The sequence below is a fragment of the Schistocerca americana genome, chromosome 2, assembly GCF_021461395.2.
Source record: "Schistocerca americana isolate TAMUIC-IGC-003095 chromosome 2, iqSchAmer2.1, whole genome shotgun sequence".
In the NCBI taxonomy this organism is placed as follows: Eukaryota; Metazoa; Arthropoda; class Insecta; order Orthoptera; family Acrididae; genus Schistocerca; species Schistocerca americana.
Window position 1 is genome coordinate 117,736,928 of NC_060120.1, and position 15,950 is coordinate 117,752,877.

General features: G+C 36.5%; 1 protein-coding gene across 1 annotated transcript in view; it reads right to left on the reverse strand.

The window, feature by feature from the left end:
• The window catches only part of LOC124594997 (bystin), a 68,436-nt gene that overhangs the window by 24,208 nt on the left and 28,278 nt on the right, over positions 1-15,950 (reverse strand). The window contains exons 3-5 of the mRNA XM_047133541.1: positions 2,049-2,190; positions 966-1,115; positions 638-864 (exon numbers count right to left, since the gene is read on the reverse strand). Of these exons, the coding sequence (XP_046989497.1) occupies positions 638-864; positions 966-1,115; positions 2,049-2,190 (519 nt within the window). The remainder of the gene's footprint in view (positions 1-637; positions 865-965; positions 1,116-2,048; positions 2,191-15,950) is intronic.

The following is a 15,950-nucleotide window of genomic DNA, read 5'->3' on the forward strand; positions in this document are numbered from 1 at the left end:
CTGACATGTCCACATCCATGCTAGGCAGGGAACCCAAATCACTATGGGATACAAAACAACCCAACCGATCACTTAAGTGAGTGACTCCTGCATAACTTGATGGGAAAGTAAAAATCAGCACTGACCATTTCTTCTGTTATCAAGTATATTTGAGAAACAAGTGTGTTCTGTCATTCTTCTGGAATTACAGTGAATGTGACAGTTACAAGTAGTTCACTCCCCAATGGTGTACTCTATTCAATTTAATCTTCTTACAAACAAAAAAGTGAAATTCTACATGACTATGCATCTGTACTGATCTTTTTGTCAAGCACACTATGGCACTTTGGAAGCCAAATGCCTCCAACACTTTTCACTGCATGACATTCTATATAATTACCGTTCTGTTTCAAGAAGTTGTTGATGAAATGATTTCTATTTGCCTTAAGACACTTTCTTGGTTCATAAATACATTACGATGAAAAGTTGCATTAAAGCAAAATGTTTTACAATATCTGAATCACTCTATACTACAGTACGACCTAATCAGAGAGAGAGAGAGAGAGAGAGAGAGAGAGAGAGAGAGAGAGAGAGAGAGAGAGAGAGAGAGAGAGACTAATCCCACAAAAAAGCAAAGAGCAAAGAGAGATATACTAACCTCACACAAAGGCAAAAGCATGCCTTTCATAAAAGCTCCAGGTTTAAATAAGGCCTTTCTCAAAGCTTGATATAAATGGAAATTCAACCGTTTGTATTCACATATGTCATCACGAATGCGAGGTAGCAAGACCAAATTGTAGAAACGTTGTGCCATTTTCTCCTTCAAATTTGAAGCAAATATTCGAGTTGCTTGGTACATGGCTGCAGCACTCCACTTTGGTGGATCTGACAAATTGTAAAATGGATAAATGAAAGTTAAAAAGAAAAGTTTGCTATTGTTATAATTAACTTATACATTAATAAAATATCCATGAAAACAACATTACCTGTTATATAAAGTATTTGTTCCCAGTTCCGAAGATGAGGTATTATCTTGAATGCTTTGGGGAGCTTGCCAGAACGATATTTGGAAAGCACATCCCTTACACCTTCATACATCTGTCTGAGTCTTGGGTCTAGATCTTGCATAAGAATACCTATCAGAAAATTCACATTAGGAATAATCAAACAGCTTATATGTAATTTTATATATAAGTTTCTTTATAATGGAACCTGCAGCATATGTTATGTCAGAGTAGGACATATACACAGAATTAGTAGACAGTATGATGCTTGGCATTTTATTTTTGTAAATAAGCTTATTTTGGCTTTATTGGCTTCACCAGTACATCTGCAAACAATTGCATTTTACTTAATACATAATTAATAAAAGTTTTTTTACAATGGATGTTGTACTCATGTCCTAACATCTGTTAACTTTTAGTAAACAATTGCTACTGTCCGTAGTTGCTGGAGGTAATACTTTTTCAGTAACGTTTTGAAGTTGTTCGATGATTTGATGTCACACATATATTATAATAGAATTTTTTATTATTTTCATAGTCGTATAAATTCAAATTTGACAGCTAGTTGTTTATTCAAAGATATTTATGTTGTTGTGGGTTGTGTACTATGGAACTGTTACTGGTGTGTTACAAACACATCACATGTACTGATGAAGGCAATAAAGTCAAAATAAGCTTATATACAAAAATAAAATATCAAGCAGCATACTGTCTACTAATTCTCTGCACTTGTATATCCACAATAACAAGTTAGGTACTGTACAACACAGTGTCATTTATTAAAGTGATGAAGAGGTCACATCTTATTAATTATGCATTGTTTCATATCAAGTGGCAAAAGAACTGAGATGTTAATACAACCACAATGGAAGCTATTTAATTATGTTACATCATGATTTTCAAGGTGCAGATAGGAGCTTTCTTCTTTACAGTACGAAATAGAGCTGTAAGGTGTGATGGAGTGTGAAGGACTCCCCCAGTCCACAGAAGATATTGCAGAGAAAAAAGGTATGATTACAAAAGAAACACATAACTTCTTTAAATATACATAATAACTGCACTCACTTCCTGCATCTGAAAACTGGGTCTGCAACTCAGTTTGCTTCTGAGCTATTGTTTCTGCAATTACATCACCTAGTGTGCGTTGTGGCTCTGGATTTTTGTTCATAAATCTCTCGTAATCTTCAACATCATTTTCATCCACTTTCTGCAAAAGAAGGCACAATAATGATATCACAAAACAGAATTTACACACTGTTACATACACAAAAGCATGTGGACATTAAGACACTGTGTTTATTTTTCAAACAGATGAAATATCTAACTAAATAGTCATACTGGCAGATGGCGTAAATAAAGGAAAAAAAGGATATATTGGACTAAAATCAGTTCTGGTTTAGAACAGCTACAGGTACCAAATATACAATGCTGAATGCGATCTTAGTAACAGACTGAATTTTCTCATTTTGAAAGAGCTGAAAGGCTATCTGTTTAATTGTTAAAAAGCATTCAACAGCCAAGATTGCATAACATATTTTTTGATTTAACACAACCGTTTTTAACAGAGTATGTCTTAAAATCTTTTTGTTGTAAAACATGTCAGTGTAAAATGAACATGTGATTCTTACCCTTACAGTATTTCTTTCCAGGTTGTAAATAATATTGATACCAAATTTGATTAAAACATTCCAGGGATTTAGGATGAGCTTTTTGCCCATGGCTTTGCCAGCATACACGCAAGACAAATGTATTTCACACACATTTCACCTGTGTCTAACGAATTTTACACTGCAGTTTCATTTCTACACAGCTCAATGTTTATGATAACGTATCTTCTGAACTATACGCTGTACGATGATACAATTTTGCAGGAAGATCCAGTGGTATGCGTGGCTACTGTCTGCAAAATGTGTTGTGCAGATCCGGTGGTTTGCGTGGCTACTGTATGCAACATGTGTTGTGAATAGAATTAATAATAAGGTAGTAATAAATTAAAATGTCATGCATGATGCAGCAGTTCCTCACGTCTCAGTGTTTACGATGTCATATCTCCTGAACTAAGTGTTGTACAATTATGTAAATTTTCTGGTACATTCGGTGGTATAGTTGAATACTGTCTGCACAAAGTGTCATGGATACAGTTATAAGTAAAGAAGTAATAAACTAAAATGTCATACTTCATGTGGCAGTTTTACTGCATGATCAGCAAAAATGCAGTAAGCGATAAGCTTTTTATTGATTGGCGACTCCATAGAGTGCTGTGTGCACAACGACCATGTGATACATAAAATTTGAAGGAAGGTCAGCATTGGCTGTAATTTTGATGATTTATTAACAGCAAAATCAATTTTCAATCACATACTTATCATCTTCAGGGCTGGAAGTTAAACATTTCACATAGTGATCAGTGAATAAGAAACACAAGACCACAAATACACCTGAGTATAAACCAACTATTGGTAAGAACATACCTTTAGCGTACAAATTAAAGCTCGTAGGCACTGGTGTCTAGTTATTAACAGTAACAGAAGCTATGAAACGATCACAATAACTGAAGCCGCTGTTTACAGTCACCTGTACAGCAGACCTCTGTGTGACAGGGGCTTGGAACGCTCTCTATGTGACATGTGTCACATGAAGACTTAACATTACTTTATTTGGCAAGAGATTACCACAAAATACCAAAAGTGCACTTGCAAATCATTAATTGAACATATCAAATCTAAAGTTGTACATTAACAACGCAGAGCAAAAAGGAAGGGGGAAATGCACATCTTGCCAGCATACACTGGCATCTTATTTTCAAAACAACTTAAAAAAAGAAACATGCAAGAATAAAAATCAACAGGTAAATTACAAGGTGTCAGATTACAGGACTGGTAAAAAAGAAAAATATACAAATAACATGACATCAAATGTAACAGAATTTGTTATAACACAGTAACCACCATCTTGCCTGGGAAGTCAGAGGTGCAAAGTTCTTAATTTATGTAAAAAATTCGTTGAAACTAAGAAGTCAAATACATAAATAATGGTGATTGTGCAATATATGCCACAATTTAACATGTCAAAATGTCATGGACACAATATTCTTTATACTTTTTTTTAGGGCGCAGACTAACACTTTATGATATTTAACGACATGATGACACACACATCTCATTCATCCCATTTCGACATGTTAACACATTATAATTGTTTCTGAGGCTTAATTACAAAAAATCGTAATTATGAAAAACAGAATGATATAAAAGCACATTGTGGATGCAGAGATTGTTTAGTGCACTCATCAGTAAGAACAACTGTTAAAAACTGCAAAAAAATTAGTGATATGTTAGCTAGAGACACAAGTGTACAAAGCATGCTAGCCTAGTAGAAACCTCCACTACCACACCTATTATTTATAGAAAAAATTTCCTCATATGATACAAACAGAACTTGGGTATAGGGAAACAGTGTTCTCTTTAAAGTATGAAAGCTTTGTCCCAAAAAATACATCATACTCTGGTTATACACTTTTGCACAAGTACTGGGTCAGAACACATCATACATACATTAGCAGTTGATACAACAGAAATGAAACTGCCAAGCAAACAGTTTTGAATAATCATATCAAGGAGATAATTTTATTATCCATCTTGTACCAGCAGTGGGACCCCTTACAACATAAAAGCTGATTTTGAAAATACCCATATATCCAAAGCAGGCCATAAAAATTAATCTAAAATGAAAGGTGTGGATAAGTAGTAATATATATTGTGCATCCAGAAAAACGCCATAAGTTAGGAAAGGTAACAGTACAAATTATTCCCGAGATATACATCGTACTGTAGACAAATTAGAACCAGATTACACACATTTTTCCACAATTACTTACAAAAGCAATTAAAATGTGGTGACAAACCAACACCATGAAATAAACACACGTTTTCCCAATAGACCAGAAATTTAAATCATCATCACTTTCATGTGTTTATTTCATGTTGCTGGTTTGTCACTACATTTTAACTGCTCTAGTAAGTAATTGTGGAAAAATGTGTATAATCTGGTTCTAATTTTTCTACAGTACGATGTATATCTTGGGAATAATTTGTACTGTTACCTTTCCTAACTTATGGCATTTTTCTGGATGCACAATATATATTACTACTTATCCACACCTTTCATTTTAGATTAATTTTTATGGCCTACTTTGGATATATGGGTATTTTCAAAATCAGCTTTTATGTTGTAAGGGGTCCCACTGCTGGTACAAGACGGATAATAAAATTATCTCCTTGATATGATTATTCAAAACTGTTTGCTTGACAGTTTCATTTCTGTTGTATCAACTGCAAATGTATGAATGATGGGTTCTGACCCAGTGTTTATGCAAAAGTGTATAACCAGAGTGCGATGAATTTTTTGGGATAAAGCTTTCATACTTTAAATAAAGAGAACACTGTTTCCCTATACCCAAGTTCTGTTTGTATCATGTGAGGAAATTTTTTCTATAAATAATAGGTGTGGTTGTGGAGGTTTCTACTAGGCTAGCATATTACGTACACTTGTGTCTCTAGCCAATGTATCACTAATTTTTTGCAATTTGTAACAGTAGTTCTTAGTGATGAGTGTGCTAAACGATCTCTGCATCCACAATGTGCTTTTATATCATTCTGCTTTCCTTAATTGAAACAGTTATAATGCGTTAACATGTCCAAACGGGACGAATGAGATGTGTGTATCATCATGTCGTTAAATACAATAAAAAATTGTTAGTCTATACTCTAAAAAAAAAAATTTATAAAGAATATTGTGTCTCATGACATTTTGACCTGTTAAGATGTGGCATATATTGCACAATCACCATTATTTATGTATTTGACTTTTTGGTTTCAACGTAATATTTTACATAAATTAAGAACTTTGCACCTCTGATTTCCCACGCCAGATGGCGGTTACTTTGTTATAACAAATTCTGTTATATCTGATGTCATGTTGTTGGTATATTTTTCTTTTTTACTAGTCCTGTAATCTGACATCTTATAATTTACCTGTGGATTTTTATTCTTGCATGTTTCTTTTTTAAGTTGTTTTGAAAATAACACACCTGTGTATGTTGGCAAGATGTGGAACCCCCCCCCCCCCCCTCTTCCTTTTTGCTATGCATTTTTAATGTACAATTTTAAATCTGAGATATTCAATTAACGATTCGCAAGTGCACTTTTGGTATTTTGTGGTAATCACTTGCCAAATAAAGTAGTTTTAAGTCTTCACATGACATGTCACATGGAGGGCGTTCCAAGTCCCTGTCACATCGAGATCTGCTGTAGAGGTGAATGTAAACAGCGGCTTCAGTTACGGTGATCGTTTCATAGCTTCTGTTACTGCTAATAACTAGACACCAGTGCCTATGAGTTTTAATTTGCACGCTAAAGGTATGTTCTTACCAGTAGTTGGTTTATACTCAGGTGTATTTGTGGTCTTGTGTTTCTTATTCACTGATCACTATGTGAAATGTTTAACTTCCAGCATTGAAGACGATCGTTACGTGATCGAAAATCGATTTTGTTGTTAATATTTCATCAAAATTATGGCCAATGCTGACCTTCCTTCTAATTTTATTGATAAAAGTTTTTCCTTTCATCATTTTGCTAAGCTCTGAAATTTTGTGTAAAGTTTGTTGTAAATCTCTAAGTGCTCTCTTTCACAAATACTAGATGACTTAAGTATGGGTATTCTTGCATTGTCGGCTACACTGTTTATTCACCCCAACCCTCACTCCTTTGATGGGTGGCTCAGTCTTACCCCTACAGTGAAACTTTCCACACAGCAAATGATATGTGTACTGAGTTTGACTGAAATCAGTCCAGTGGTTTAAGAAATGTGGAACACACATACATACAGGTAAACATACATCCATTTTTAAAATTTGTATGGATTGTGCTATATAAGCAACATAACTATCTTAGACAGTGACAGACAGGACTGTGGCCACTTATAATAAATAAAAGAAATTAATATTAATTCTCAATTACAGTTTTTTTAACTGTGTGTCTGTGTCCACCATTTTTTTTTTATCTTCGTACATCCATATTTAAATTGGATGATGGTGGGACATCAGCTGGTATAATTTTTTTTATTGAAAATGAAACTCCTCCAGCTGTATTTAAGATTTCATATTTATTTGGCTACTAGTTTCGACACTGCGTCATCATCTTCGGGCCCGTACACTTTGACGATATCAAAGTGTACGGGCCTAATGATGACGTTGATGCAACGTCGAAACTAGTAGCCAAATAAATATGAAATCTTAAATACAGCTGGAGGAGTTTCATTTTCAATAAAAAAATACAAAAATTAGTAACTTGTTTGAAGACTTTGTTCTCCAATGCTAAAAATATGTGTATAAAATTTTGCCTCCCCCCCCCCATGAACCATGGACCTTGCCATTGGTGGGGAGGCATGCGTGCCTCAGCGATACAGATACCGGACCGTAGGTGCAACCACAACGGAGGGGTATCTGTTGAGAGGCCAGCCAAATGTATGGTTCCTGAAGAGGGGCAGCAGCCTTTTCAGTAGTTGCAAGGGCAACAGTCTGGATGATTGACTGATCTGGCCTTGTAACACTAACCAAAACGGCCTTGCTGTGCTGGTACTGCGAGCGGCTGAAAGCAAGGGGAAACTACGGCCGTAATTTTTCCCGAGGGCATGCAGCTTTACTGTATGGTTAAATGATGATGGCGTCCTCTTGGGTAAAATATTCCGGAGGTAAAATAGTCCCCCATTGGGATCTCCGGGCGGGGACTACTCAAGAGGATGTCGTTATCAGGAGAAAGAAAACTGGCATTCTACGGATCGCAGTGTGGAATGTCAGATCACTTAATCGGGCAGGTAGGTTAGGAAATTTAAAAAGGGAAATGGATAGGTTAAAGTAAGATATAGTGGGAATTAGTGAAGTTCGGTGGAAGGAGGAACAAGACTTCTGGTCAGGTGACTACAGGGTTATAAACACAAAATCAAATAGGGGTAATGCAGGAGTAGGTTTAATAATGAATAGGAAAATAGGAATGCGGGTAAGCTACTACAAACAGCATAGTGAACGCATTATTGTGGCCAAGATAGAGACGAAGCCCACTCCTACTACAGTAGTACAAGTTTATATGCCAACTAGCTCTGCAGATGACGAAGAAATTGAAGAAATGTATGCGAAATAAATCATTCAGATTGTGAAGGGAGACGAAAATTTAATAGTCATGTGTGACTGGAATTCGTCAGTAGGAAAAGGGAGAGAAGGAAACGTAGTAGGTGAATATGGATTGGGGGCAAGAAATGAAAGAGGAAGCCGCCTTGTAGAAATTTGCACAGAGCACAACTTAATCATAACTAACACTTGGTTCAAGAATCATAAAAGAAGGTTGTATACATGGAAGAAGCCTGGAGATACTGACAGGTTTCAGAAAGATTATATAATGGTAAGACAGAGATCTAGGAACCAGGTTTTAAATTGTAAGACATTTCCAAGGGCAGATGTGGATTCTAACCACAATCTATTGGTTATCACCTGTAGATTAAAATTGAAGAAACTGCAAAAAGGTGGGAATTTAAGGAGATGGGACCTGGATAAACAGAAAGAACCAGAGGTTGTACAGAGTTTCAGGGACAGCATAAGGGAACAATTGACAGGAATGGGGGAAAGAAATACAGTAGAAGAAGAATGGGTAGCTTTGAGGGATGAAGTAGTGAAGGCAGCAGGGGATCAAGTAGGTAAAAAGACGAGGGCTAGTAGAAATCCTTGGGTGACAGAAGAAATACTGAATTTAATTGATGAAAGGAGAAAATATAAAAATGCAGTAAATGAAGCAGGCAAAAAGGAATAAAAAATGTCTAAAAAATGAGATCGACAGGAAGTGCAAAATAGCTAAGCAGGCATGGCTAGAGGAAAAACTTAAGGATGTAGAGGCTTATCTCACTAGGGGTAAGATAGATACAGCCTACAGGAAAGTTAAGGAGACCTTTGGAGAAAAGAGAGCCACTTGTATGAGTATCAAAAGCTCAGATGGAAACCCAGTTCTAAGCAAAGAAGGGAAAGCAGAAAGGTGGAAGGAGTATATAGAGGGTCTATACAAGGGCGATGTACTTAAGGACAATATTATGGAAATGGAAGAGGATGTAGATGTAGATGAAGATGAAATGGAAGATATAATACTGCGTGGAGAGTTTGACAGAGCACTGAAAGACCTGAGTCGAAACAAGGCCCCGGGAGTAGACAACATTCCATTAGAACTACTGACAGCCTTGGGAGAGCCAGTCCTGACAAAACTACCATCTGGTGAGCAAGATGTATGAAACAGGCGAAATACCCTCAGACTTCAAGAAGAATGTAATAATTCCAATCCCAAAGAAAGCAGGTGTTGACAAATGTGAAAATTACTTAACCATCAGTTTAATAAGTCACGGCTGCAAAATACTAACGCGGGTTCTTTAGAGACGAATGGAAAAACTAGTAGAAGCCGACCTCGGGGAAGATAAGTTTGGATTCCGTAGAAATGTTGGAACACGTGAGGCAATACTGACCCTACGATGTATCTTAGAAGCTAGATTAAGAAAAGGCAAACCTACATTTCTAGCACTTGTAGACTTGGAGAAAGCTTTTGACAATGTTGACTGGAATACGCTCTTTCAAATTCTGAAGGTGGCAGGGGTAAAATACAGGGAGCGAAAGGTTATTTGCAATTTGTACAGAAACCAGATGGCAGTTATAAGAGTCGAGGGACATAAAAGGGAAGCAGTGGTTGGGAAGAGAGTGAGACAGGGTTGTAGTCTCTCCCCGATGTTATTCAATCTGTATATTGAGCAAGCAGTGAAGGAAACAAAAGAAAAATTCAGAGTAGGTATTAAAATCCATGGAGAAGAAATAAAAACTTTGAGGTTCGCTGATGACATTGTAATTCTGTCAGTGACAACAAAGGACTTGGAAGAGCAGTTGAATGGAATGGATAGTGTCTTGAAAGGAGGGTGTAAGATGAACATCAACAAAAGCAAAACAAGGATAATGGAATGTAGTCTAATTAAGTCAGGTGATGCTGAGGGAATTAGATTAGGAAATGAGACACTTAAAGTAGTAAAGGAATTTTGCTATTTGGGGAGCAAAATGACTGATGATGGTCGAAGTAGAGAGGATAGAAAATGTAGACTGGCAATGGCAAGGAAAACGTTTCTGAAGAAGAGAAATTTGTTAACATCGAGTATAGATTTAAGTGTCAGGAAGTCATTTCTGAAAGTATTTGTGTGGAGTGTAGCCATGTATGGAAGTGAAACATGGAAGATAAATAGTTTGGACAAGAAGAGAATAGAAGCTTTTGAAGTGTGGTGCTACAGAAGAATGCTGAAGATTAGATGGGTAGATCACCTAACTAATGAGGAAGTATTGATTAGGATTGGGGAGAAGAGAAGTTTGTGGCACAACTTGACTAGAAGAAGGGATCGGTTGGTAGGACATGTGTTGAGGCATCAAGGGATCACCAATTTAGTATGGGAGGGCAGTGCGGAGGGTAAAAATCGTAGAGGGAGACCAAGAAATGAATACACTAAGCAAATTCAGAAGGACGTAGGTTGCAGTAGGTACTGGGAGATGAAGCAGCTTGCACAGGATAGAGTAGCATGGAGAGCTGCATCAAACCAGTCTCAGGATTGAAGACCACAACAACAACAACAACAACAACAACATAAAATTTTGTTGACTACACCAATGTAAATAATTATTTTCCTTTGATTGTTTAAATTACACGTAAACCATTAAACCTGGGGTGAACACTAACTCTTAAGTTTTCATTATTTCCCGAAGGAAATAAAAACCTTTCTCTCCAAATATGTTGGTTTAAGGGATATGACTGGTTTCTACACAATAAAACTGCTGGTGGTGGTGGCTTATGCAAGGTGCACATTATTTTTGTGCATCGGCAAATACAAATGATGTGAAATTGAAAAAGTTAGTGGCAGAACCACACACATTATATAAGAAAGTGTTGAAATGCACACATGCCATGAGAGTACCAAATACCAAAAGGCAAGTGGGGTAGCCTCTCTCAATTTTTGATGAAGGAAAAGGGGAAGTCAATAGATACTACTGCCCAAATGAGACCCCAGGAGAGCAAAATTAAAGAAGAGAACTGTAAAAAGAAAAAAAAAACTTATGCCCATTATAAAAATGATTATATTATGTAGAATGCAGAACATTACATTAAGAGGAAAAGTGGATGACAGTGATTTAGAATTGGTAAGTTCTGCTTGAGAAGGCAACTTCAGAGCTTCGCTGAAGTTCTGAATAGATGCTGGAGATGAGATACTACTCGACCACAGGAAAAAGTGCGCTAAAAATGCTTCCTTCATTCATAAATCGATGTAAAATGTATTGAGAATTGTGGGTAATTAACAACAGACAATGTAATAAACAAAATTAAAAGAGATGAAAATTTCTCTATCTTGACTGTTGGACTACAGTTGTTTATATTAGTGAGCAATTATCCATTCATATTCACTATTTCGATGTGGATACAAATGAAGTCAAAGAAGATTTCCTCAAGTCTGTCCAGACTGTGGTTCTTACTGGTGAAAATATAGCTTGCAATATACTGTGAGAATTGGAGTACCAGAACTTACACATTTCGCTGTGCTGGTGACAAGCATACTATAGGGGTCAATATGAGCAGTAAAATAAAAGGTGTCCAGGTCTGCATATCCAGTATTAAACCTGTAGCATTTTATACTCACTGTGGAAGCCATTGACTTAACTTACCCATCAGTAATGCCTGCACCATACCTACATAAACAAATCCTTTGGGAGTTATTTCAGGTGCAGCAACCATTCTCCAAGAGTCAGTTGAAAGAACATCTCTCTTCAAATAAGAAACTCATTCAAAATATAGTAAAAAAATACAAGACAGGTGTAAAGACATGAAGCAATTTTGACTTTTTAGATGTCTTCCCATGTCTCCCTCTAATTTTGCAAATAACTGGCTGATATAGGAGACAGACATGCTCACCTGCATTTCTGCTGCTCCAAGCTACGCATTGTCAGAATTCAATGTGAGCTTTATCATCCTTGTTGACATTCTGGGAATAACCCTTCATCTTGATCTTTACAGGCCATTGAAACTGATACTCTTTCGGCAATGAAGTTTGTCACCAGCCACAAAAAAGCCTCCAAAAGCAATGTAAAATTAGCACAGACACATTTAAAATAATTTTCAGGCTAGCAAACTGTCAAACCACTGTACTCAATTTTCAGACACAGTTGGAAGAAGAGTATTACTGCCTGTCAGTGTTTATACCTTTTTTCAATCATCTATTAAATGAAATGTCGTTAAGATTCCTTAGAACCCAGCTGCAAAGAATTGGACATCTACAAAAATTATAAGTGATACAGACATGGAGAATTTTGCAAAGTGCTGATGCACACAATTCCCTTGTTTTGTAGATTTGAAGGGAGAGCTACAACTTTAGCACAAATGGACGAAAATACGCCAAAGTCTCCAGTAGAAGCCTATCAAAGGGCAACGGCACTGCCAAGTATTACAGTCTTGTGTTATTGCCGAGCACATTTCCTGTAACAAACATCACTGCGGAGAGATCTTTCTCAACCTTGCCATGTCTGAAGACATATCTTTGCAGCAGGATGACAGACAATCATTATATACAAAGACATCAGAGTGATTCAAGCCTCACTGCCTAGATAAATGAGATTTCACAACATATTGAGTGAGTATAGCTAGGTGCATCTACTAGTGAAGTTGTCTGTTGATTTTCCAACAGATGCTGCAGTAATGTGTGTGTGTGTGTGTGTGTGTGTGTGTGTGTGTGTGTGTGTGTGTGTGTTTTAGCATTTCAATTAACGGTAACAGAATTTTCACTAGGACATTCTGACAACCGTACTTAAATCAGTAAATGGAATGGACAGTGTGCTTCATTTCATAATCATCAGCCATTTGACAACCATAGCTGGATAAAAGCTTTCTCCCGACTTTCCAAGCATTACAGTCTTTACTGAAATACATCTTCGCTGCTGCTCAGCCATAAACTGTACCTAGAGTGTTATTGTGTGTTTTACCATATGTGATTTTAACTTGGTGAGATTCTATCTTAACAATGGTTCCAGTTGTAATATGAATTTTTAGTACTAGGCCAAGTAATATACTACATGTACAATATGTCCAACAGACCAGAAACAAAAAACTTATGACTGTTCAGCAAGTATCCATGTTTACAAATTACAAATTAATTGTTGAGGTGAACGTAAAATGACTCATTCAACACCATTATGATTTATCAGGCAAGATGTTCCCTGGAACATGAAACTATCTAACCAGTACGGTAATACTGTCAATCACAGATTTTAAATATGAAACAGCCAACAAATGGTACTTAAAAATGGCATAGGGTCTAAGGTCAAAATTATGCTATAGTGCAAAAATAAAAGGTAACAGTTGAAGGTGGTGTGGAGTCACTTCAGAACGTGTTATTTTGTATTTCTTTTCTTCTTTATTAACTGGTATTCCAAGGAGAAGCCTAATAATGTCGTATCATAGTCTACTGGTGACATAGTAATATTCTCTTTGTTGGAAGTCTAGCATTGCTGACATATGCTACTTTGTTAAAGAATGAATTTGAAACTAATGGCATATTCACTTATGTAGACAATCTACAGAGGTTCAACATACTATGGGGATGACGAAATAGTAGCAAAAATTTTCAGTAAAAAAATTACAACCTGTCAAGGTTGAAATTAAAGGCATGAAATTAACTAGTGTTTATGATCAACACACAATCAGAATAATAATTAATAATAATAAAAATATGTTGAAGCAAAATTACTTAAGACATGGAAATAAAATGACTCAGTCAAATGTGAAAAACAAACAATGGAATGTCCAGAGCAGACTCATCTCCTGAAGTAACTGAAAACCAGAGAAAACCTCAGTTCACTTGTACATAAGCTCCCCAATCATTGTAATCATCGGTGGAGAGTTTATTCATCCAACAATTAACTGGTAAAATTACAGTTTTGTTAGCAGTGGGTGTGATAAGACATCCTGTGAAACTTTACTATATGCCTTCTCTGAAAACTACCTAGAACAGACAGTTACAAATCCCACTCATTATGGAAATATATTGGATCTAATGGCAACAAACAGACCTTACCTCTTTGAGGATGTCGACACCGAAACTGGTATCAGTGACCGTGATGTGGCTGAAGCAACGGCTACCAAAGTATAAAGGACAAATGAAACAAGCAGAATATATACGTTCAGTAAACTAGATAAAACATCGGTAGTGTCATATCTCAATGAGGAACTTGAATTTTTCAGCAAAGGGCAGGAGCCTGTGGAGGAACTATGACTCAAGTTTAAAAGAATAGTTGACCATGCACTGGCTAGATATGTACCCAGTAGAACAGTTCATAATGGGAGGGAACCTCTATGGTATAAGTCACTGTACAGAAACTTCTAAAGAAACTGAGATTACTTCATAACAGGTGTAAAACAAAGTGTAGGGTTATAGATAGAGAGATGCTGAATAAACGTGTTTGGTTGTTAAGAAAGCAATGAGTGATGTCTTCAATGATTACCATAGCATAATATTGTCAAGTGATCTTCCACAGAACCCAAAGAAATTCTGGCCGTATGTAAAGGCTGTTAATGGCACCAAAGTTAGTGTCCAGTCCCTAGTGAATGAGACATGAAATAAAATTGCGGGTAGCAAAGCAAAAGCTGAGAAGCTTAACTTTCTTTTCAAATGTTCATTTACAAAGGAAAACACAGGGGAATTGTCCCAATGGAATCCTTGTACCACTGAAAAGATTAATGGAATAAGTATTAGTGTCGGTGTTGTTGAGAAACAGCTGAAATCATTAAAACTGAACAAAGCTCCAGGGCCCAATGGAATTTCTGCCAGATTCTAAACTGCATTTGTGGCTGAGTTAGCCTCTCTTCTAACTATATTTTTTGATGATCGCTCGAACACAAAACTGTGCCCTGTTCTTGGAAAAAGGCACAGTTCACACATGTCTACAAGAAGGGTAGTCGAAGTGATCCACAAAACTATCACCCAATATCCTCGGACTTTGATTTGTTGTAGAATCTTAGAACATATTCTGAACTCAAACATAATGAGGTATATGAAACAGAATGACTTTCTCAATGCCAAACAGCATGGATTTCGAAAACATCGATCATGTGAAACCTAACTCGCACTTTTCTCACATGGCATACTGAAAGCTTTGGATCAAGGCAACCAGGTAGATGCAGTGTTTCTTGATTTTCGAGAATCATCTGACTCAGTACCGCACCTATGCTTATTATCAAAATTGTGATCATATGTGGCATTAAGTGAAATTTGTGACTGGATTGAGGACTTTTTGGTAGAGAAGATGCCACATGTTGTCTTGGATGGAGAGTCGTCATCAGATGTAGTAGTAACTTTGTGTGTGCCCCAGGGAAGTGTGTTGGGACCCTTGATGTTCATGTTGTATATTAATGACCTCGCAGACAATATTAATAGTAACCTCACACTTTTTGCAAATAATGTAGCTATCTATAATGAAGTACTATCTGAAAGAAGCTGCATAAATATGCAGTCAGACCTCGATAAGATTTCAAAATGGTGCAGAGCTTGGCAACTTGCTTTAAATGTTCAGAAATGTAAAATTTTGAACTTCAGAAAACGAAAAAACATAGTATCCTATGACTATGAGTCACTGTTGGAATCGGCCAACTCATACAAATACCTGGGTGTAACACTTTGTAGGGATATGGAATGGAATGATCCCATATGGTGCGGTAAAAAAAATATCATTTTTTAAAAGCTAGACATTTTCAAACTAGTTACCAAACAACTTTATCCCCTTCAACATACTCTCCACTGTTCGAAACATTTTTTGTAGTCATCTTTAGAAAAGGATGATATCTCCTCCCTCAATTTTTTCTTGAC